The 22,923-nt window shown below is 32.6% G+C and overlaps 2 protein-coding genes across 2 annotated transcripts; both read left to right on the forward strand.

Moving 5' to 3' along the window:
* Positions 1 to 1,018: 1,018 nt before the first annotated feature.
* On the forward strand, positions 1,019 to 9,336 carry LOC124361079 (fibroin heavy chain-like). Its single transcript, XM_046815114.1, has 3 exons — positions 1,019 to 1,025; positions 2,273 to 2,448; positions 8,212 to 9,336. Exons 1-3 carry the CDS (start codon positions 1,019 to 1,021, stop codon positions 9,193 to 9,195), a joined length of 1,167 nt encoding a protein of 388 aa, XP_046671070.1. The 3' UTR covers positions 9,196 to 9,336.
* Positions 9,337 to 16,309: 6,973 nt separating this feature from the next.
* On the forward strand, positions 16,310 to 19,518 carry LOC124359685 (cuticle protein 2-like). The gene is made up of 2 exons (XM_046812628.1): positions 16,310 to 16,459; positions 19,025 to 19,518. Exons 1-2 carry the CDS (start codon positions 16,448 to 16,450, stop codon positions 19,448 to 19,450), a joined length of 438 nt encoding a protein of 145 aa, XP_046668584.1. The 5' UTR covers positions 16,310 to 16,447; the 3' UTR covers positions 19,451 to 19,518.
* Positions 19,519 to 22,923: the final 3,405 nt, after the last annotated feature.

A 22,923-nucleotide genomic window follows, 5' to 3' on the forward strand; every position in this document is an offset into this window, starting at 1 on the left:
AGTAAATTTTAAAACCAACCCGTATGAGTTTTTTTACCGATATGCACAATTCCATAGTATGCGAATAACGTAAAAATATGCAGTGTTTTAAATTGTGTTATATTTGTTGTATTGATGCATTCTTTTTGTAACACACATTAGACAATAATTACACAGCGGGAATCCTGCAGAAGGAGCATTGTGATCCTTCATAACGTAAACTTAAGATGATTAAAAAGACTGTAATTGTTGTTTTTAACCCTCCTCTGTTGAGTAATAGCTTTTCCTGCTTAAACGTTGTATTAGTCTATTTTTAAAGATGATAAACTGTTACATCTTTTCAGTGTACCAGGGAGGTAATGCAACAACTGGGTCCTCTGTCTTTACGCACTGCAAAACTATTAATGAGTGTATGAAAAAAACAGTATTATTAAATTCTGAAGAAATATGTCGCAGCAACTATCGCAAAGACCTGACCCGCTATGATAAAAAAGCTAATAATAGACCTAACGTATAGAATAAAATTAACATGCATAATGAAATAATTTGTAATGTCATGAAATAAACTTTTGCTACTTGTGTGAAAGAGATTACTATTACATTTTCTGAAACGAACAGGGATATTTCTCCTCTCTGTCTAGAAAACCCTCAGACTCTATATTGTTTTACGGCAGTGAAAAATAAAATAACCTTCGTCCGCTTAGTCATACTGATGTAATATATGAGATGTTGAATACATACGCACCAAACAGGTTGGCACCCGACTGTGTTTTCACTGTGGATATAGATTTAGTAATATATATTGCTCTCAAATCAAGCTGCCTTCCGCCGGGCCGAGACGAAGGGGCCACTCCCTTCCACCAGAAAAGATAATGGTGCATATCCTATGGCAGACATTTATTATATTTCAAAAAACTTCCTCATTGTACCCATTCCCACGCTCCAATCAGCCTTTACAACATGATTTGCGGAATTCAAAGTGTACACATTATAGTAAAGTGGAAGATACGAAGGTACAAACGATTGGATTGGCTTGAGGATGGACGGTAGATGAAAGTTGCCATCAAGCATGCGATTTCTTCTAACCTTATTGCTCTAAACTAACATGGCAACGGTGTTCCCACGCATCAGTGTAGTGTATGTGTACTCTACAGTCTCCTAGCATTCTTCGATCATCCTCAAGAGACCTTTTCAATCTCTAACCTTATTGCTCTAAACTAACATGGCTACGGTGTTCCCACGCATCAGTGTAGTGTATGTGTACTCTACAGTCTCCTAGCATTCTTCAATCATCCTCAAGAGACCTTTTCAATCTCTAACCTTATTGCTCTAAACTAACATGGCTACGGTGTTCCCACGCATCAGTGTAGTGTATGTGTACTCTACAGTCTCCTAGCATTCTTCAATCATCCTCAAGAGACCTTTTCAATAATTAGATTCATCATGGAAATTATTTTTAAACACTCAAGTAGGAAACTTAATATTTCAGAATCTAAGACCTGCTTCACTTCGATTTTCGTATTTCTAGTCAGTTATTCTTCCTAAAGAAATAGCTTATCATCAAAACAGCATTAAATATTGTTAATCGAAAGAACGGACAGCAGAGTGTATTAAAATCTATAAAATCAAATTCATTCAGTTCGCTCAACCATATTTTATTGTGTAAATAAATCACGATCTTTTATAGATGTTGTGTGGACACACGTGCAATCAAACAAACAAAATTATTTTCAACTTATAGCTTTATGGTCACAATGGTATATCAGCTTAGACACATCAAAATAAAAGTTGAACATTGATACGTCTCTGTTCGGTAAAAATTATGACCAGCAGGCACCAATACCAAATCCAATAAAAAATATATCGTGATACATTTATAATTGAAAAGACAGAACAAATCGGCTATCAAACATGTAGTAGAAACATTAAGTGCAATTCTGGGAATGTTGCTTATAATCAATTCAAATCCTTGTTGTTACAAATATGACTTTTTGATGTAAGGTACCGATGCTGGAGTAACTATTATATACTTATTAAGCTATCTTAAGTTTTTTAAATAAAGTGCAAGATATTTTTACCATTGAGTATTTAAACTCCTGCATTTTTTCCACATGCTCCCTTATCTCCTAAACCTCACTGACCCAACGTCGGTGGCGTCTGACCACTCTCCTTCGGTCCCGTTCACAACGGTGTCCACGTCGTGGTAGAGAGGGGAAGGTGAGGGGGCGGGAGCCCACGTGGGAGGATTGCGCCACAAGAATTCTCTAATTGTAGCACAATATTGTTTCTCTAGGAAACTGTCGAGGCGGGCCTGGCGGCGCGGCGCGGCGGCGCGGGAGGAGCGTGTTGCACTCTCTTTCTCTGTTAGGGGGGCTGAACGGGGGCCAGGGCCGGCCTTGGAGTGTTGTATTTATACTGACGCTGAGGAAGCGCTCCACAGTCACCGACATCATCAGGATGTACACCGTGGTGAGTAGCATGTGCCTTACAGTGATAGGAGCAAAAGGATATCGGTGTACCATGCCGTGCTGCGGCGCGCCACCGCGCACCCTTACATGTGCTGTGCTATTTCCGGGAAGTGTTTGTGCGGTTTAACAAAACTTTAACATTTTTTTATTATTTAAAGGTCCATGGTAATCCTAAACCAGAATAATAATAAATATGAACGTACTAAATAAAAATAAAACTAAATTTTTATTTTATTTTTAAATGATAAATTAAATTGAAAAATTGAAATCTTTAATGAAATCCCCTACAAACTTGTAATTTATTAAAAATTAAACATGTGTTCAATATAACAATTGTTATTATTTATTTATTAGAGAATTTAAAAATGAAAGTTATTTCATTCATTGAAATCTGTAAAGAAGTTAGATCACAAAAGACTTAAATGTACAAACTAAAAAATTACAGAAAAGAATTCTTACTCAGAAAGTGGGAAGAATAAATGCTCTTTTGTTATTCATTAAAATATTTTTATTGTATTCTCATCTAGGTATATCTTCTCTTTTCTCCCACTACCGGTAATTCCAGCCCACGGTGCTCACTTGATTCATCGGAAATCAGTCACGGTACCATAACATATTGCTTTGGAAATGCCAGTTTTTTACTATACGTACTACTTGCTTATTTTAAAACTAAGAACGAAAATGTAACTCATACTGTGGTATTTTAAAGCGCTAATGGTTGAGCATAAAAACTAAATTATACCGATTCAAATATAACGGCATTGGTTTTCTACCAAGGCCTCGGGAATGTGGTCGGAAGAGCTCGGCTATCTCCGTAGGCTACTTGCTCATATCGAAGATTCTTAATGTTCTAAATTTTGTTCAAATGGCTTTTCATGTGTTTTATTTGCAGCAGCAGCAATGCTAAACAACTTTTAAAATTATATTTGTATATAGCGATCATAAATTTTTGTACACTGCAAAGGTTATAATGTTTTGTTTTCAATTTTAGGCGGCAGTTTTAGACTGCGAACATGTGCGTATATATGTTTTTCTATGATGCCGGTAGGTTCAAACATTGGTATGAGTCAGTTGGTGCGTACAGTCGTGCAACATTGAAATACAAATGCATATTAGGTTTTTTAAATTCCATATCTTGGTTATGCGATGGGAATAAGCGGTCTTTAAATTGCCATTGCCATGCATAGCCTGTAATCCACCTGTTGCTCATCTTTTCCCGCTCAGATTTAATACCACTTTACATTGACTGAGTTCTATGGCCTAGGCAGAATTATGACTTAAAATATGTTTCATAAATAAAATTTAAAGATTCATATTTTAATATTTAGCTCTTTTACAAAAAATGTGTTTATGTATAATTAATAAAATTTACGTGTTATTTATATTTTCGTTAATTACGGTCATTTAGTACAAAATTTTGTTTAGTATTGTGATACCCTTCATTAAGAATAGTTCTTTTTATTTGGTTATCAAAATAGATTTTTCTTCCACTTCACTCTAGGCCTTGTGATGTACTAGATATCCTTTCCTACTTCTAACACCTTTTATTGATTCTTTGTGAACTTGTGAAGTGAGGTGAGAATAGTAAGATTATCTGGATATAATGGTGGGGAGTTGTATTCAACTGAAATTTTTAAAATGCTTTTGCTACAAATGTAATATTTGCAAATCCCTTTATTTATTTACAAAAAGCAAATATTAAAATAAATTAAAAAAATAATAAAGAATAATTATGAATTCTTGTAATATTTCGTAATTATTATGTGCAGCAATTGTGCCTAACTCGTGTATGGATCTAATAATGGTAAATTAGGTTAAAAGGAAAATTTAATAATAATAATATAATAATTACGATGCGTACATAAATATCATTAAGTTTACTAGAAGTTATATTTTGACTTTAAATATACTAAGAATAATTTCAGTTCAAAATTCTCTCTCAAAGTTCTCTTACCACTGATATTGTTTTCAGACATTAAATAATACTTTCAAGATAAAATAAACGTAATATATTAGTAGAACAAAATATATTATATCGCTTGATTTGCTATAATATACTTACATATTGCGTGTGTAAGTCAGACACTATAGAATAGTATTGGCTGTATCTATTGCTCGCCCTTAACTGACTAATTCATCACCTTTATGTTATGTTTTTACACTTCTTATGGTTGTTTCCCATATAAACTTAACTGATTATAAAGGTGTATTATATAGCATGTGCAAATACCATGGAAACAATGGTTCTAAACTTAAAACAACCATCAGTAAACATCCGTCAACAATCTCTCTTGTCACTGAGGAAAATTTAATAATAATAACATAATAATTACGATGCGTACATAAATATCAACATACTTCGTTCGCTGCCTTTACTAGCAGACTTCTCTTACTAAATACGTAGTAAAATCAGTCCTCACCGGTCAGCAACATTACTATTTCACCTTACGATAAACCGATATATTAGTCACCTCCTTTGCAGGACGTGTCTTTTGTATTCTCAAAAGCAATGCAATATATATCGAGGATTCCTGAGAAATTCTTCCATTTGACAATTTATAAAAAAAGCTATCTTATTTTTGATTTTTGCATAGTATAACCTATTCTAGTAGACACAAGTATACTGAGTAATAATGCGTTTATATATTTACTCAAATTGCGTAGTTTAATTTGAGGTTTATTTTACAGCAGTAAAAATAAAATATAACTGTTAAACGTGTGGAATCTATTAGATTGTACAAATTCAACACATTTTACAAAAGTGGTAGAACTGGAAAATAGAAAATATTTTTAATAGCATAGTATTGTATTTTGTTTTGTGTAAATCAAAACTACTAGTAAAGAAATTGTCCACATATACGTTCTGGCCTACGTAAAATAAAATGTTTAACGAAGCTAGCCTTCAATAAGCTATTTCTTCCTGTTAACGTACATGGTGCAATCTACTAGTCGTGTGTTCATCCTTCCCGTAACAGGTTCAGTATACCGCCTGGTTTGTTGTATTGCCTAACAGGAATTCTGCAATAAAATTCCAAACCTCGCTTGTGTCATATTCTGAAATCGTACTGCAAGTCTATGACTAACTATGTATACTTACAATATACTTATTTAAAAAAATATTGATGGCTCGAAGAACGCATGAGGCAGATTAAGTACGGCTTATTTATTAAAAAAAATCGAGCTCATTGATATACAGGAATTTTATTACCAAATCATTACTCTTCCTTTGTCAGAACATCTTATATGTTTAAGAATTGTTCAGGAATAAAAACGTATAATATACACCTTCGATTTTTCAAATTTACAATTTTATGTCTAACGAAACATACTCTTTTTTTGTTTAAGCGTTTCTTGGTTCCTTTCCAAGGATGTCATTTATATGAGCTCCAGCTTCAAAAGCTGATTTACTACACATAAAACACTATTCCCTTAGTACCGTACTATTTTAGGTGACATTATTGAATATTTTAAACTGTATTACAAGAACATTTTGAGTTAGCTCTAATTGCTGCAATTGTTTCTAGGATGTGGGCTAGATTTCATTGTGTTTTTTATCACTATTTTTAACAAAGAAGAAATTTTAAAATGCTTACATTTAAGGTTTTACGATTATTTTGTGGAACTCTATGGAGAGCGAGAAGACTGAATGTGTCTTGCTGGGTTATTATTATGTATCGCCGATGATAAGAAAATGTCCACCCCTCATTCCACTTAGGACCTTTGCACTACTTCCTGAGGAACAGGAATTTCAGTATAGGTAAGATTTTGGATAGGAGCTGTAAAAAGGAAGGAGATACAACTAGCATTATTTCGGTCATGCCCTCCTATTCCATTTAAAGTGGTCTGGGGAAACATATTGCCTCCTCCTATTTAGGCTTTAGAATTTTCAACATTAGGGGAGCCTCACAGTCACTAAATTATCCGTGATAACTTAATCTATTTATAGCCCTTCTCACCTCAGTATCTGGACATTTGGAATTAGTGATATGCTGGACATAAGACGGGTTGCCCAGACTTAATTAACAAATCGGTTTTTTATGTACCCAGCATATTTTCTACTGGCATGTATAAACCACGCATGTACATACAAGCATACTTAATTTAAACCATTATACTCGTATTAAAACTGCGAACATATCGCATGCACAGAAATAATACATGACCCCCTCCCTCCCAGTCTCTGAACTTTGTAGCTGTGACTAAACTCAACCAATTACATTTTCACTAAGAAAATATTCGAATCTGACTTCAACAAGTAAAATTTTACACCTCCTAAGATTATATTTAATACTTCAGTAAATTAAAGCACATATTTATGACTACACCTTATAATGTTTATATTTATATATGAACTATGGCACAATAATGTCCGCCGTGTGGGCTGTGCTAATTTTTTCGCCCTAGTTCGAAACTTTTCGATACAGACGCTTGAAATGTATTAAAAAAACGACAAAGTATATTTCACGTTTCATGTATAGTATCGCTTGAGCATTTTTTAAACAAGAAATGTGTATTTAATTTTTGTTTCAATAGGTTATAGTACAGTAGATATCAATGTAAACTAACCATAGTTAGTATGGTATTCGTCCAAATGAAACCATAAATTTTGACTGGTTCACAAACTCACTTAGTCCATGGTATTTACTACTGTAATGTAACCTGTGACTTCCAAAATACGAGAAATTGAAGTTTAATACAATTTTTGCCTTCAATTATTACGATACAATTTGTTTAATATGTTGTTGCATTGCATTAATCTATGTATATTTTAGTTCCTATTTGAATAACTTGTATTTATACTAAGAAATTGTTCAACGATTGTGTAGTCTTGACTTTAAATTTTACATTAATCTATGAATTAAAGCATATTAAAAATACAGGCATTTGATATGAATATAAATTAACAAATAAATATAATTGTTCTTCATATCTTTTCCACAAAATGATTTCTAGAATATTTATTGTATAAGCGAAGGTTACTGGCGTACCGGATAATCTGTCTGTAGACAGCGCAATTTATGGGGTTACAACAAATGCCAGCAAGCGCCATGAAAAGAGTGTAAAAAGTACAGCAGATCCTGACCTTGTGGACTTGGCGGGAAACTTGTAAAATGTGTCGTAAATACACTCAATTGCCGGGAACAAATAGTCTTCATGCAAACTGTTCCACCGGTTACTGCCTGAGACAATTATTGCGTAAACGTTACTTAGACACCTTAACCGCATAAATTAAGTCACTGAAATATTCAGAATAAACTCTTTTTTGGTAAAATATTACTGTATTATTATTTTACATGCATTATTTTAAAGTAAAATTGTTTAAATGTACGAATACATAATAATTTAAAATGTATGTCTAGACATGAACACTATTTAGTATTTAAAGTTCTATATGACTTTACACAGCTGTTTACTCACATAATGATGTAAAAATTATTTAATAATGTTAAATATTATAAGCTGATATAAATAACTGGATCACAATCAACCCAAATGAAAGAAAACCTAATTGTCCAATGTGTGTTGCCCAATTCAGTTTTAAATGATAATTAATTTATACCTTAAATGCCTTCAGAAAGTTTGGAGTCATTAATAGAAACATTATTATTGGTTTATGTTGGTTTCATCTATCTTAATTTCAGGAAAGCTAGTTTAAAATTATTCTTTTTGTGCAGTTTACTAGGAAATTATCCGATACAATAACGTTAGTATGAGTATAAATGTTGTTGTTGAGTTAAGATAATGATTTTTCAATTTGTCACAGGTAGTTTTAGTGGCCACTGTCGCCCTGTTCGCCCAGTCCGGACGGGCATCCCCCAGTGGAGCGCACTACGGCGGTGGTGCAGCTGGTTACGGAGGAGCAGGTTACGCAGGAGCAGGTTACGCTGGAGCAGGCTACGGGGCAGCAGGCTATGGTGCGGGCTATGGAGCAGGCTACGATGGACCCAAGTACCACGGACCTCAAGCCCTGCCTGTAGTGTTGGCCGACGGTCACATTGCGGACACCCACGAAGTAGCCGCGGCTAAGAGCGCCCACCTGGCAGCTGTAGCCAAGGCAGCCGCTCACAGTGGATATGGAGGGTACGCAGGAGGATACGATGACGGTAGCTACTATGATGGTGCAGGACATGGAGCAGGATACGGTGCTGGAGCTGGACACGCTGCTGGACTTGCCGGATACGCTGCTGGAGCTGGATATGCCGGAGCTGGATACGGTGCTGGAGCTGGATATGGTGCTGGAGCTGGGTACGGTGCTGCTGGACACGGAGCTTATGACGGACCGAAATATAATGGACCTCTCGCCGTCCCTGTGGTTCTTGCCGACGGACACATCGCAGACACTCATGAGGTAGCGGCCGCCAAGGGTGCCCATCTCACTGCTGTCGCTAAAGCCAAGGCTCTCACCCATGCTTCTGGTTACGCCGGCGACGGCTACGGATATGGTGCAGGAGCTGGATACGGAGGAGCTGGATATGGTGCAGGAGCCGGATACGGAGGAGCTGGATATGCTGGAGCAGGATACGCTGGAGCTGGATACGCAGGAGCTGGATATGCCGGTCACGGTGGTGCTGGGTACGGCGCTGGGGCTGCATACCACGGTCCTACAGCCAAGCCAGTTGTCCTCCCTTCTGGTTATCTGGCCGACACCCATGAGGTAGCCGCTCTCAAAGGAGCTCATCTCGGCGCCTTGGCTAAGGCCTCCCATAGTCACGCCGGGTGGGCTCCCAGCGGCCATGGTTACCACTAAGAACAACTGACTTACCGACTGCTGTGATACCAGGATACTGTAAATACGTCACCTGTTAGAGTATAACGTTTTTATGTTCATTATAATTTAATTTTTATATTTATACGCAAGCGAAGGTCAGTAAATACTAACCTTTTTAAACATGTGTTTTACTCAAATCCCTTAAGTATGTATATGGTTTGTTATATTCTTGCATATTAACGTCATATAACATTATACAGTACAATACCTTGCCTATACAACCAAATGAAAAGAGATTTCCTGTACAGAACTGACAAACTGACATGCATTGTTTACTCTCCAAGGTATTGGTGGCATAACATATAAAGAAATGAGGAAATCACAAAAAACATCTTTTGCCATGACTCATATTCCAAATTTTTAATTAAAGATATGATATTTTTCTTACTTTAATGTTATTAGATTAAAACTACCTAATTTATATAACCACAATAGTTTAAATAGTAAACAAATAATAATGAATGTACTCTTGAGCAGTTTTCGAAGCGTAAATGAACACAAAACTTAACAAGTCACTTGAGAAAAAAATATGTATATATGTATATAATATATATATATATATATATATATATATATATTGCTCGTAAAACTAAGAAGCATTACAAAAATTATGTTGAATTGGTTTTGGCAGGTCTCATAATTGAATCAAACACGATTTGAAGGTCGGCTACTCACAATCCTACACCAAACGCCCACATGTCCAACGTTACAAGCACAAGTTTATACCTTGTAAACATGTGGTAACTGCATGATTTACGTTTTTATATTGGTGTTGTTTGTTATTACTTAGCAAGTACTATGAGCAGAACAGTGTTACTGATGTTAGTATTCAAGTAAACCGTGTTACCGTCTGCTTAATTTGTCTACTGAGCACAAACGTATAGTTACATCAATTCATACTAAAAAAGAAGGAAATTCGTATTATATGGAGTGAGTGTAGAATAATAAGAATGTACAAAATAACTTTGAAATAAAGGTAATTATTTAATTTCACTTTCCATCTTGAGTGCTGCTTTTAAAAACATACAGTTTCATTACATTACATTTAATAGGCCTAAATGTATTTTAATATTTTGTTTCTTCAGTATAACAGCAAAATGTCTTCACTAAGACAGAAATAAAGGTCTAAAATGTGTATTGTTTAAATTCAGTATTATATGAAAGTGTGCATAAACAACTATTTGGGAAAGTAAATCTAAATCATAAAAATGTTAACAATAAACAATAACTATACAATACCACAGACATATATATATATATATATATATATATATATATATATATATATATATATATATATAGTATGTACGTTCCAACATCTAATACTAGACTCAATTTAATAATTATTGTATACCAAACTATAATTTTTTGAAATTATTTATGTACTTATAACGTGAAATGCTAAGCATAAATAACAGCTAATTTTTATAAGATATCTCCTAACCTCTTTAAAAAATACTAAAATATAATAATAAAATTACAATATTAGGTATTATGCAATTTACACATCTATTCATGGAAACGTATATCATAATATTTTAATGGGTTAATATAAACTCTTTGTGAAACGAAATATACGTATATACCGGAATCACTTAATAGAATGGTGTAATATAAGGAATACTTATAAATTAGAGAATTCATAATATATCTAAGGTAAATCTAACAAAACCGTCTGAAATACGTACAAACATTCTTTAAAAATCCCAAAATGGCCTACTATTATTTTAATTGTACTTTTAAGCAGTTTAAATTCAAAATTTCATCTGTACATTGGCGTAAAACGAATATAACATCAACATAATCAGCGAGTCTTTATTTCCTGATATGAAACCAAACCTTTGGAAAATACAGTGTATCAAAGCTGTATAATATTTTAGGGTTCACTGAAGCGAGTAAGTTTGTTTATAAAAATGGAATTTGCACAGCTCATAGTAATAATAGAAATTGAGACAATTTACAAATCTGTTAACAATAACGTATCAGTTTGTTCTATCCTTACAGGATAAAAATGAAAATTAGGATATGTGAATGTGAAACATAATGTGGTATAAATTTTGTAAAACATGTTTTAAATCAGATACAGTACTCTCGATGGTTTGAGTATATTCAATCACGTTATAACACCACTTGTCACTGTAATTTCTCAATCTTGCGGGGTAATAAAAAGTTATTTTATTTACATCCTTAGTCAACATTGTAAAAAATTAAATCATTTACATAAAACTCTTCAAATAACTACCACTTTCCTAGGATTACGTGAACTTTGTATCCTTATATTTACGATATTTAACATACATATGAGATGTTAAAAAATATTTACAATTTGAGATAATATGTTTGAAATCTGGGATTCTTCTTGGCTCCTCTGCATTTTTTTCTAAAGATAAAAAGTTAATTTATTAATGTTTACAGATTTTCTACTTTATGAATAAAACCGTTTAATTAGTTAATTATGTATTATCAGAAAGTACGTCTTCCTTCAGAGTCTGTATGTAAACTTCTGCCTTGATTTAATAGCCTACCGAATGACAATTTGGCAAGACCTAGACGTCTGTACATTAATTCCTAACATTAAGTTGTATTATTGAATTAACATGGTTGATTCTGTATGTCAATTATCCAAAATTGCGCTAACCACAGAAACACGCACACTAAATCTGCTCTGCACGGAAGTAAATTTATTCTTATACAAGACAGTACCAACACTAATTTTTTTATGAATGATGAACGAACTTTCATTCATTAACGATATGAATACTTTTACAACGATTATGACATCTCTAAATGTAGTTCTACTCGTATTTGCCATCTGGCTGCGTCTGTAGAAATGGAGACTTTAACGGATGTGTAACCGGAAGTCTCGCACGTTACATTCTTGCGGGAAGACCTTGGCCCAGAGCAGAACCATCAACGTTATCTCAATCCATCAAAGTCAGCCGTTATTGGCAGAGTCTCAACACATAGTTATTTACCACTAGACGGGAGGCGGAGCCAGCCCCTCCCTCGACTTGCTTCCTCATGGTTAGATAGAAAAAATTAATTGTAAATTCAGCAAATTCCAGTAAATTCATATTTTTTTTTTATTTACAGGCACCGAAATTGAGGAATAAAACATTATTATTGTTATTACTATGGTTTTCAATACTCAATTCATAATGAATTACTTTTCTTGAATGTGTCATTTAATGGACAAAAATGAATCTTGCAGTTTTAATTTGCAAGTATAAGTATTTGGAAATTGTTTGGCTGTACGTAATAATTTGTTGTAGGTTGAATTCATTGTGTAAATTTACCACAAAACTTTATCCTCGTAGAATTAAAACTTATCTAATTGCTAGATTACTCGTTTGTTTAATAATGCTCACTTTCGTCACATAAGGTCTGATGTGCAATGTTCAGATTTGTATTGAGTATGTGGAATGCTCAAAAGAATCACAGTTAGCAATTATAATTATTACAGTTAAGCTACGTGAATTATTCATGTCGATCGAACCCTAACTGTATACTCTTCAAGATAATCATCTTTTCTATTGTTTCCCTCACGTGGTTTTCCAACAAGTTGCTCATATTGCAATGTTTTCCCCACTAAATATCGGACTAAATATGTGATCACAACAAGGTTAATTAGATTATAGTTCTAAGTATATAAAATTCTGGTTTCTAAGTGGCATGATCTTAAAGGTGTAGTATAGAATATCTTCTCAAAGCTATTTATAATCATCCTTATTTGTAGGCTATAACAACTACAACAATATTTTACACTCATATCATTCACTGTATTGTCGATTTTCGTTGCGCAGCCGATTTAGGCCACTCGAATGTAAAGGATAGCCGCAGTTCATATTGAGTGGAAAAGGGTGGTGGCAATTATTCTCTCATTGATCCATGAGCAATAATTTCCTTGCTCACCCTCTTTCATATTTGTAATCTTATTCTGTTTTTCATTAATTGACAATATCTTCCTCGCTCGCCCCATTTAATATTTTAAACCTTAATGTGTCCATTATAATCTAAACAATAATCTTGTTCCCTCAACATGTTTAATATTTTTAACCTTATTATATTTTATGTCGTTAAAGAGCAGGTAAGCTGGCTCGCATACGTTTTGTTAGTAGCTTATTGGTTTTACAATAATTTAAACGTACTCCCAGTTTGAACAAACCAATGTAAAATTTAGTGAAGAAAATAAAAGTATTTACCAATATAAACCAATTAAACCTGCAGTATACGAAAATGAATATTTTGATTTTGTGTTAAGAAATATTTTCTAACAATAGTTGAAATAAATTAGAAATCATAAAATTACTGACTAGTAGGTTTTAATTATTTGAACACTAAGCTGAATTAACCGAATCCAAATTAGTTGGAAAATATACTGCATAATTAAAAGCATTCTGTAAGAAAACAATATTATTTAAAATTACACATAATTAAAATGACAAAGATTAAAAGAGAGTTATATCATGAAAGTTTCCTAGTTCTTAAAGAAATTACATACGTCAAATCAATGACTTCAAAAAATACGTTTTCAATCATTAATATGATTATTTTATTAGATTATTCTTTGTATTTGCATATGAATCCGTTAAAAATGCAGATATTTGTTTAAATAGCAATGTTCGAAAAATGAAATACGATATTAAAACACACACACACACACACACATATATATATATATATATATATATATATATATATATATATATATATATATATATATATATATATATTGTAGTAAGATATGTTTAAGCTTTTAGAATTGTAACCCCCGTAAAGTATGGTTCCTATAAAACTCGGAATTAACATATTAATTTATTGTTGCTAAAATCGTTTTAGCATTTAACTAAAATGTTTCTCGCAGTTCAAAATAGGTAAATGGAGGTGTTTGAAAATTGAAAACTTGATAAGAGAAAGATTTAATCCTGAAAAAAACATCTGTATTGGCAAAGCGTAGTTTGCTTCAATACCCAAAGTTATTCTCTATTATAGGCATCCTATAATTCAATGAACATATGCCTTTTGAACTTTTTCAGTAAATTACATTTCTCAAGCACTCAAATAAGGTAAAATCGTGTACCTCTCTTCTCTCACTATCTTTCATAGAAATCATAAATTACGAAGATCTACTAATTAGGGTTGTAATTATTTCAAGTCTTAGTTAGAATAGTAGTAATGTGCGTCCGCTGCAGTAAGTGTGCTAAACTATGATAAACCTCTGTAGTGATATTGTAGGTTATTAACACCTTCACTGCGATACGAGACATGTCCCGACGTAAGGATACACAGAAAAACAGTACTGTGCATTCGACGCAGTTAAGTTTTAATTGATTTGAAATATTCTGTTTAAGGTTTTTATTCTGCTTACTTATTTTTATTACCAACATATATTCTAAATAATAACATAATTTATAAATAAAATTGTACATACTTAAAGATAATAGCACTAATAGAAAACTACCACATGATTTTCGATGTATCGTAAGATATCCACATGCTGCTCTCAAAAGTTTTATAATTTATTACTTGTATTTGTAACGAACTAATGCTCTGTTTGCTATATGGGTATTACACACATTTCTCTTGCATAACTTCGTTATAAAATTCATAACTTATGAAAATACGGTGAGAGATGTGTTATTTAAATTTTTTTACTTACATATTGTACTATATAAAAATAATTCACCTTTAAAATTTGTAAACAAAATGGTATGGTAAGTTTGTGGCCTATAAAAAGAAATAAAATTAGGAGTAATGTTATTAAAATTATTAACCCAGTTAATAACAGTGAGAAATAGAGCGTGTATTTGTTCTATATTTTGTAGTCTTTTAATGTTGGTATATTATTTTGGGTTTCACAAGCAGTGCTTATGAGGAATAAGGTGTTTAGTGGTACTTTTCTGCGGCTAAAAAAAGTTAGCCGGATTTTAGGAAGCATGATAGTAATGCAATTACATATATTCCTAGCCCTGATAATTTGTTCACTGGTAAATCTAAGTATAATATTACTGACACAAATATTTTTAATAAGAATTTACTGGCACTTTAAATTCAGGTCAACAGGAACTCTTGAGTGCCAGACGAGTTGTGACCTTCTCAATTATGTGTCTCTTGACAAAAAGTCCTTGCAAGTAAGTCCGAGCCACATACCCGCTACGTGTACGTCATCTATAATGCATTTTATAAGCGTTCAGAAATTCATGGCGTCTTCAAGGCAGTCAAGTCCATAAATATTTGTTATCGTCGTCAATTTATGGTGTTATATATATAAAAAGTAGTCCACATATCACACTGAAACTAAATAATAATTTGAGTTATACTATAATATACTAATGGTATTTTTAACACTTGGAAACACTTCTAAACTTTGACATTTTATTCGTGAAACGTTTTTTACCTACGTTCCACATTGTTAAAATGTATTTTATTCAATAATAATAATAATAACTTATTGTTGCATGAGGGAAATTCTAACTTATTGCATCGCAAATGTCAAAACTGATTTATTAAACAAAAAATAAATCTATAAACCGGTTGTGTTTATTTAAAGCAAACTTATGTAACTAAGTGTCGTAAAATGTCATTATCCACGAACACTTGCCAATCAGGTAACAATGTATCTAACATTAAACGCAGTAGAGGAATCGAACATCTTTATATCTACTACTTGTTAGTAAATTGACCATTCAGTTTGGTCGCGGCGTATTCGGACTGAATATCACATTAGTAACAGGACGTTGCCTAAAACTATTTTGGAAAGTGAGGCATATAAGAAAGAGACTATTCAAATGACATAATTACTGTAATAACGGTCGTTGCATACCAAATGGAAATACGGAAGGAAATAGTATATTATACCTCTGCACACTGCAATTTAAAATAATGGAATGAATTAGTACCTTGTCATTATTATGACATTTTTTAACAATAATTTGTTATTGATTTAAAAATCTCACAAACAGTAATCAGCATAAAAGGTGTAAACACGAACACGCCTTGCGGTATTCTATTGAAATGCGTTGGCCAGGCGCCGAGTAGGCGGTACCATGGATATGCAGGATCAGGATTGGGAGGTTGCAGTTCCAGGAGCACGTGCCCCCCATACAGAGGAGCCGGTGCGTGCGTGTGTGTGTAGAGAACCGGTCACAAGGGCGGAGGGGCCTTAGGCACGAAGTCCTTGGAGGTTTGTATTTAAAGGATTGTCACCTGGAAGGGTTAGTCGCAGAGCATCATGCAGTCCCTGGTAAGTAAGCCACGCCTATACAAGCCGCGGAGGCGTACGCTGATGCGATAGCTGACACAAACGCAGGTTTAAGTCAAATATTTTAAAATAAAATCCGTTTGATATTGAATAAGTAACTGTATATATTCGACGTTAATTTTAATTATTTTATATAAAAATCTTGTTCTTACCAGTTAAGAATTTAGATTTGGGCCTTTTTTAAACTCGTGACTCGATAATTCCCGGCTAACTTGTCGATTTAATTAGTAAAAAAATGGTTCATGTTCTTATCTTTATTACAATTACATTTTTCTGAGTTATTTAATTTGCTCTTTATTTCTTTATACAGCTTGTTATTTTACAGTATTTTAATCATCTTACAGAGTACTTTAAACACGCCTTATAATTGAAACGTAAATACGAATCAATAGCACACGAAGGTCCGTTTAAAAAGTGGTAAGATAATAATTTCAACTTATGAACAATTCTTATCATTATTATTGAAACCGAATGGCGAATTTTACAAACAATAATTTACGCTCAGTAAGTTCACATGTTTACCATTATTTGTATTTGTTCGAGCTATTAGATATCGAGATATTAGTAATCATTTAATAAAACTTCACAAGGATAATTTTGTTGAGACTACTACAGTAAAATTATTTCAGCAAGTGCCGATTAATAAATAATGATTATAACATTTTAAAGAAATCAAAGTGAATTTTCATAGTTAGTGAAATTATTTAAACAGTTTATATTTAACGAATCACGTAAAACATGAAAATATACTTGTTTAAATAATAATACAATTGAAATGGTTATAGATCATAACAGTGTCGATAGAAACATTATATGTTTACCATTATTGAGTGATATTTAGCGAAGCATATCACTCGTGGGGCAAGACAAAAATTCATTTCTGTCTGTCAGTATGTCAGCACGATATCTGGAAAATCCAATTGATCTATAGTCTTTAAATTATGCACGAGGTTTAAATTCTATATGAGGAACACTGAGTTCAATTATGGTGCATGGAATTTGCCTGAGTGTTAACATTTTTATTAAATAGTAAATGTTTTTAAATTAGTCTTTTGTCCATGTTGGCAATGAGAAAATACCATCAAAAATAAATCTGTAGCTTATGAACACAATTAACGCATTGTAATTTACAATTTATTTCTATCTAACTTAAAACGGAGATAAGACTAGCATATCTGACTACTACTAAAAAGGTTTAGAGGTTACACTGCGTAGTAATACAATCATGCCAGGTTTAGTTGGAACCAGTTAAAGATTACGTTTGAAAATATAGTATTGATTTAAATTTTGTCTATGTTATCGTACAACTGTTAAAAGTTTTATTATCACCTGGAGACCATATGTAATTAAACAATTTGCGACAACAGTTGTTATAAATCATGTAACTATTTATATTGTTTTCCATTTAGCTCTGCGATAGCTCTATAGCTAAGAAATTATTTTTCTTTGGAACATTTTGAACAACAGTTATCTTAAGACATCAAGAACTATAAAAAATAAACATAACAGATGTTTTAAATCAGTGTTTCTATAGGTATTGTAATTTTAGTATACGAACATTTTTTATTCCTGATATTGTCCAACGAACTTATTACTTAGGCATGTTTATGTGCTGTCTTCGTTGTAATTTTAGTTGTTTGCATCTGAAAACGTTGTAACGTCACTATCTACAAAAATTACAAGATAAATTAAGAACTCTAAATCACTCATCCGCTATATTCTATATATATATATAAAATAATTTTTTTTTAATGGTTCATGTTCTCATCTTTATTACAATTACACTTTTCTGAGTTATGTAATTTGCTCTTTATTTCTTACCTTATAATATATAACGTTGTTTGCAATAATTGTGAATTGAAGTTAAACGACATCGAATATAAAAAAGTTGTATCTTATAAAAAAAACGCAACATTTGAACTTCCTTACCTGGCAGAACTCATAGTCTCCAGTTATATACTGGTAGAATACTAATGAAGTATTTTAATAGACGCTACCTTCCAACTTTAATTTAATGTACAATTTTAAATATATCCATAGTATTTTAAAATAATGCTTTTAGTGTGCTCTAAGCCTATTATTTATCTTACCTTATTTAAGATACGTTTTTTATAGACTGGTTCTCAAGTTCTGGTTTCAACGTATGGTAACTTACACCAAAATTAAAAATAAAAATAGAATCACTAATATATTTCTCAATTGTAATACAGTAATAATAACAATATCAAGCAATTTTTAAATAAAATTTGTAGACTTGGGATATTGGCTATTAAATAAGAAACCGTCTTGAACATGAATGAAAAAATTCCCTATTCAGACGTCCTAGTTCTAATTACTTAGTCTAAATGTATTGTAGACTGGTTTTATAACAGTTGAATCAATTTCTAAACATAAATCTTTAAATTTACATCGTAAGATATTAGGTTTATTACAAAATCAGTACTGGAAATTTTAATATGTTATTTTTAACTCATATTTCCTAATTTAATGATTGAACATTATTTTAACAATGCATTTGTGTTTTTACATGGAATGTGTTGCTTGCAGGTTGCACTTTTGTTGGCGACAGTTGTAGCAGCATCTGCTAACCCCTATGGGTGGCACGGATACCCTTACTACGGATATGGTGGCCTAGCAAGCCCCGTGGTACTGCCATCAGGGTACCTGGCTGACACCCCCGAGGTTGCCGCCGCCAAGGCCACCCACTCCGCTCGTCTGGCCACCGCCGCCGCCGCCGCTGCCGCCGCCCCCGACTACGATGGTTACGGTGGTCCCGTCGTCACCCCCGCTGGTTACCTTGCTGATACACCCGAGGTCGCAGCTGCCAAGGCTAGGCACTTCGCAGAGCTCGCCAAAGCTGGTGCTGGGGTCTACGCTCCTTACGCTGGCTATCCTTATGGTGCCTACCCTTACGGCCATGGCTACGCCGCCGGCCACGAAGGCCAGTACGTCCCAGACCAGAACGGATGGTAGAGTCATATCTCAAATATTCAGATGAACTGAATTCAAACTTTTTTTGTAAATAAAGTTATTTAATGTTACAAACTTGTGCATAAACAATCCTTTTTTACTCAGCAGTATGTTAGAATAATATTTAATCGCCATTGACGGAATTCAAAGTAGAAGATGTATTATAATGTGGATGAATATAATAGCTCTTATAAAACCCATTTTAATATAATTTTCTAAAGACGTTTAAGTTTTAGTGCATCATAAATCACAAAGTTAAGCATCAACTTTATTTTAAAAACACGTTCGTGGAATTTTCTGATAAGAAAACCTTTTATTAATAATAACTATCATGTTATTAAACACTAATATATTTATAATGGCGAATTATTTATATTTGAATGTGTGCTTACTCATGCATAACACTAGTTAACCTTAACAATTTATGTGTGAATCCAATTAGTGAAATCCGTGTTATCGATAATTGCAAAAGAAATACTAAAATTTTGATAATTTGATAATGGAATCTTGGGAACCTAGGAGGCTACTTAAATTTGTTCATAAAGTGTCATTGTATTTTACAATAAAACTTGAAAATGTATGATAATTTTCTAAACAATTATATTACATTTTCTTAATTTTTTACAATCTTAATTTACATTGATTGAAAATAAATGGGCACTATGTTTTTTTATAGATAAACCAACGAAAAATGTATGTATTGAGATAAACGATGGACAAGTAATTTTTATTTATTTTGCAGATTATAAAACTATGAAATATAATTTTGTTAAATTTATAACATCACCATAGTATAATGCAACATATAAATATATTTACCCTTGAGATTCAAAAAGAATTCAAAAAATAGGAAAGTTTAAAGAATTGAACAAAATTATTGTAAAGTGTACAGTATATCTGTTCTTGGATTAAGTGTTAACTTTCGTGCGTACATAGTATATAGTATTGGCATATCATCCACAAATATCTGACAGGGGTGGTGTAAAAGTCCCTCAGGCGTGTTCGAATACTCGAATATGAATGAAAAATCACATTAAAAGAGAAAGTTATTTAGGACAAGGAAGGAGTACACCAATAGTCGCGCAACAGGCATCGCTGAGGTCAATGCAATATTTTAGGTTTATATCTCATTTTGTATTAACAGATAGAACAACAATCATACGACAAAGAAATTTTTGTATCCCTAGCAAACAAAAAAGAAATTATGTAAGCCTAGTAAATTATAGACTTCAAATACGCTCAGCCAAATTTCATGGTTCGACATGTACCACCACATAACTCATCCTTATCTATAGTTCACAGTCTATTGTATAAATTGATGTCTGGCGAAATTTGAAGTGTACAGCCAAAATATTTCTGGAGATATCTTGCCTCATGGATATATTAAATACTTTGTTTATTGAATTGAGTTTTATATAAGTGTTAAAATAAAAGAGCAATCACCATAAGATGATGATTGAGATAATTAGGCCACATGTGTTATAATGTAACAAGTTAAAATCTCTTATGACTATACTGAGTTTGTTTAAAATTAATTGATTCTGATAATCAATATCAGTAATAAATAACGTTTACTTTAGATACAGGAAGTACTTATCATTTCTTTAAAGGTTTAATGATTAAAAATAGAGCACAGGCATTTGTAACAATCGCCACGAACAGAATACCGGGCAACTTGTGCTGATTTTGTAACATTTACTAATACTCTAATTAAAAGATAGTACCATATCTAAATGCCTTTTAAACTAGTAGAATATACTAACTGAGAGCAAAACTGTAATAAGCTTAATAAGCTTTTTAAAATATTTAATGGGAGTAAACATTGTACTCATAACATCGTGTTGTCATAGTAATCTGGGTTCACGCAATGGGAACTAACACATGAACAGTGATATAATCACCAAAGTTAGGAATTTTACTGTCATAAATCCCAATAATGCACGATATCTTGTCTCGTCACACCATAGTTGATTACACGTAGTCTCTAGAACTCACATCAATGTACACACGAAGAAAAATATCGTCATCAACCTTCAATTGCGTCCGTGTGTTCGTAACGTAGGAGTAAGGCTATGGCTCTCTAATGGAGAGGTTACGAGTTAGAGCTCTGAGGAGGCTACCAAGAATTGAAAATGGGTTTAGAGCATCTGCACTTAAAAAGGTGTTATGCCACTGGCATAAAAAGAGCAGCATCCGAGAATTGCCACATTTGTCCGAATTTACCTCAAAATGTTCTGCACGATATCTAAAAGAGGCAACGTTTAAACTGTAATTGATTAAACATATAACATAATAAATAACTCATGGAAAATATATTTAATTTATATGTTTTAAAACCCCCACAAAAAAACACGTTAAAGGAAAATAGCTACATTGTGCACCGTGCCAGACTCGTTGAATGGAGGTAAGTCTTGATACAATCGAAGGCAGTTTAAATTTCCTCTAATTATTTTCCTCAGATTCTTTAAACTAAGCAATCTGCATATAAAAAATAAAACACTTGATTAGGCATTAACTAGTAACATATCCATATATCTCGCTTATCAGAAATCCTAACTTTTAGAATAAGATATTCCTTTACAGGATTGTAGGAGTAAATCTAAATAATTTTTACGCAAACTGAACTTTAAACAACTGCACTATCTCAACTATATTACACCAAAATGCCAGCAAGAAAACACATGACTTTGAAACCTATGTTTATTAAACGAAACGTTGTCTAACATACTCTCATCATACAATAAGATGTAGATGAAAATCACTCTTTAAGACGTTATCTTATATCTGAGTTATTAAAACCAAACACTAGGATGCTTTCTTCTGGTTTTAGAGTATAGTGGTAGGTAACTTTTGTAAGGGGTATGCAGCATAATAATGTGGTAGATAAATTAATATAAATAAAATTATGTATAGTAATACAATTAAGTTGTTTGTGCAATAAAGTACATCACAAAGGTATAGATACTCGTGTATCTTTGATGTGTCATCCAAATTATCCCAGTCTATTCAACGAATGTCACTTTATGTAACATAGTTGCAATAATCCCAGTCCACAATTTCGTCAGGGACTATTGATGCATATCCTTATCCACTGTTCTGTAGGTATTTATACCTCCGAGATATTACAGAGCAATCCAGTAATTCTCTGAATTCGATCAGATCAACTCATCATGTACCAACAGGTGAAGTATATATTTTTATATTTGTAGGACCTTTGAATATTATTTAAGTATGCATTTAAATGTCTACTATATTTATTTCTCCTACATATATTGTTTGGAGAAATTGAGTGTAAACCAAACTAATGTAATTTTAATGATGAGTGGAAATATTTGTTTTTTATAACACAGTGTTTTTGATGATTGTAAAATATTACACTTTTTAGAATTATTTTTTATTAAATTCAGACGTTTTTGATCATTTTGATGTTAATACTACAGAACTTTCTCTATCAAAATAAATTTTTTAAATTTCTT

This window comes from Homalodisca vitripennis, chromosome 4 (assembly GCF_021130785.1).
Source record: "Homalodisca vitripennis isolate AUS2020 chromosome 4, UT_GWSS_2.1, whole genome shotgun sequence".
NCBI lineage: Eukaryota > Metazoa > Arthropoda > Insecta > Hemiptera > Cicadellidae > Homalodisca > Homalodisca vitripennis.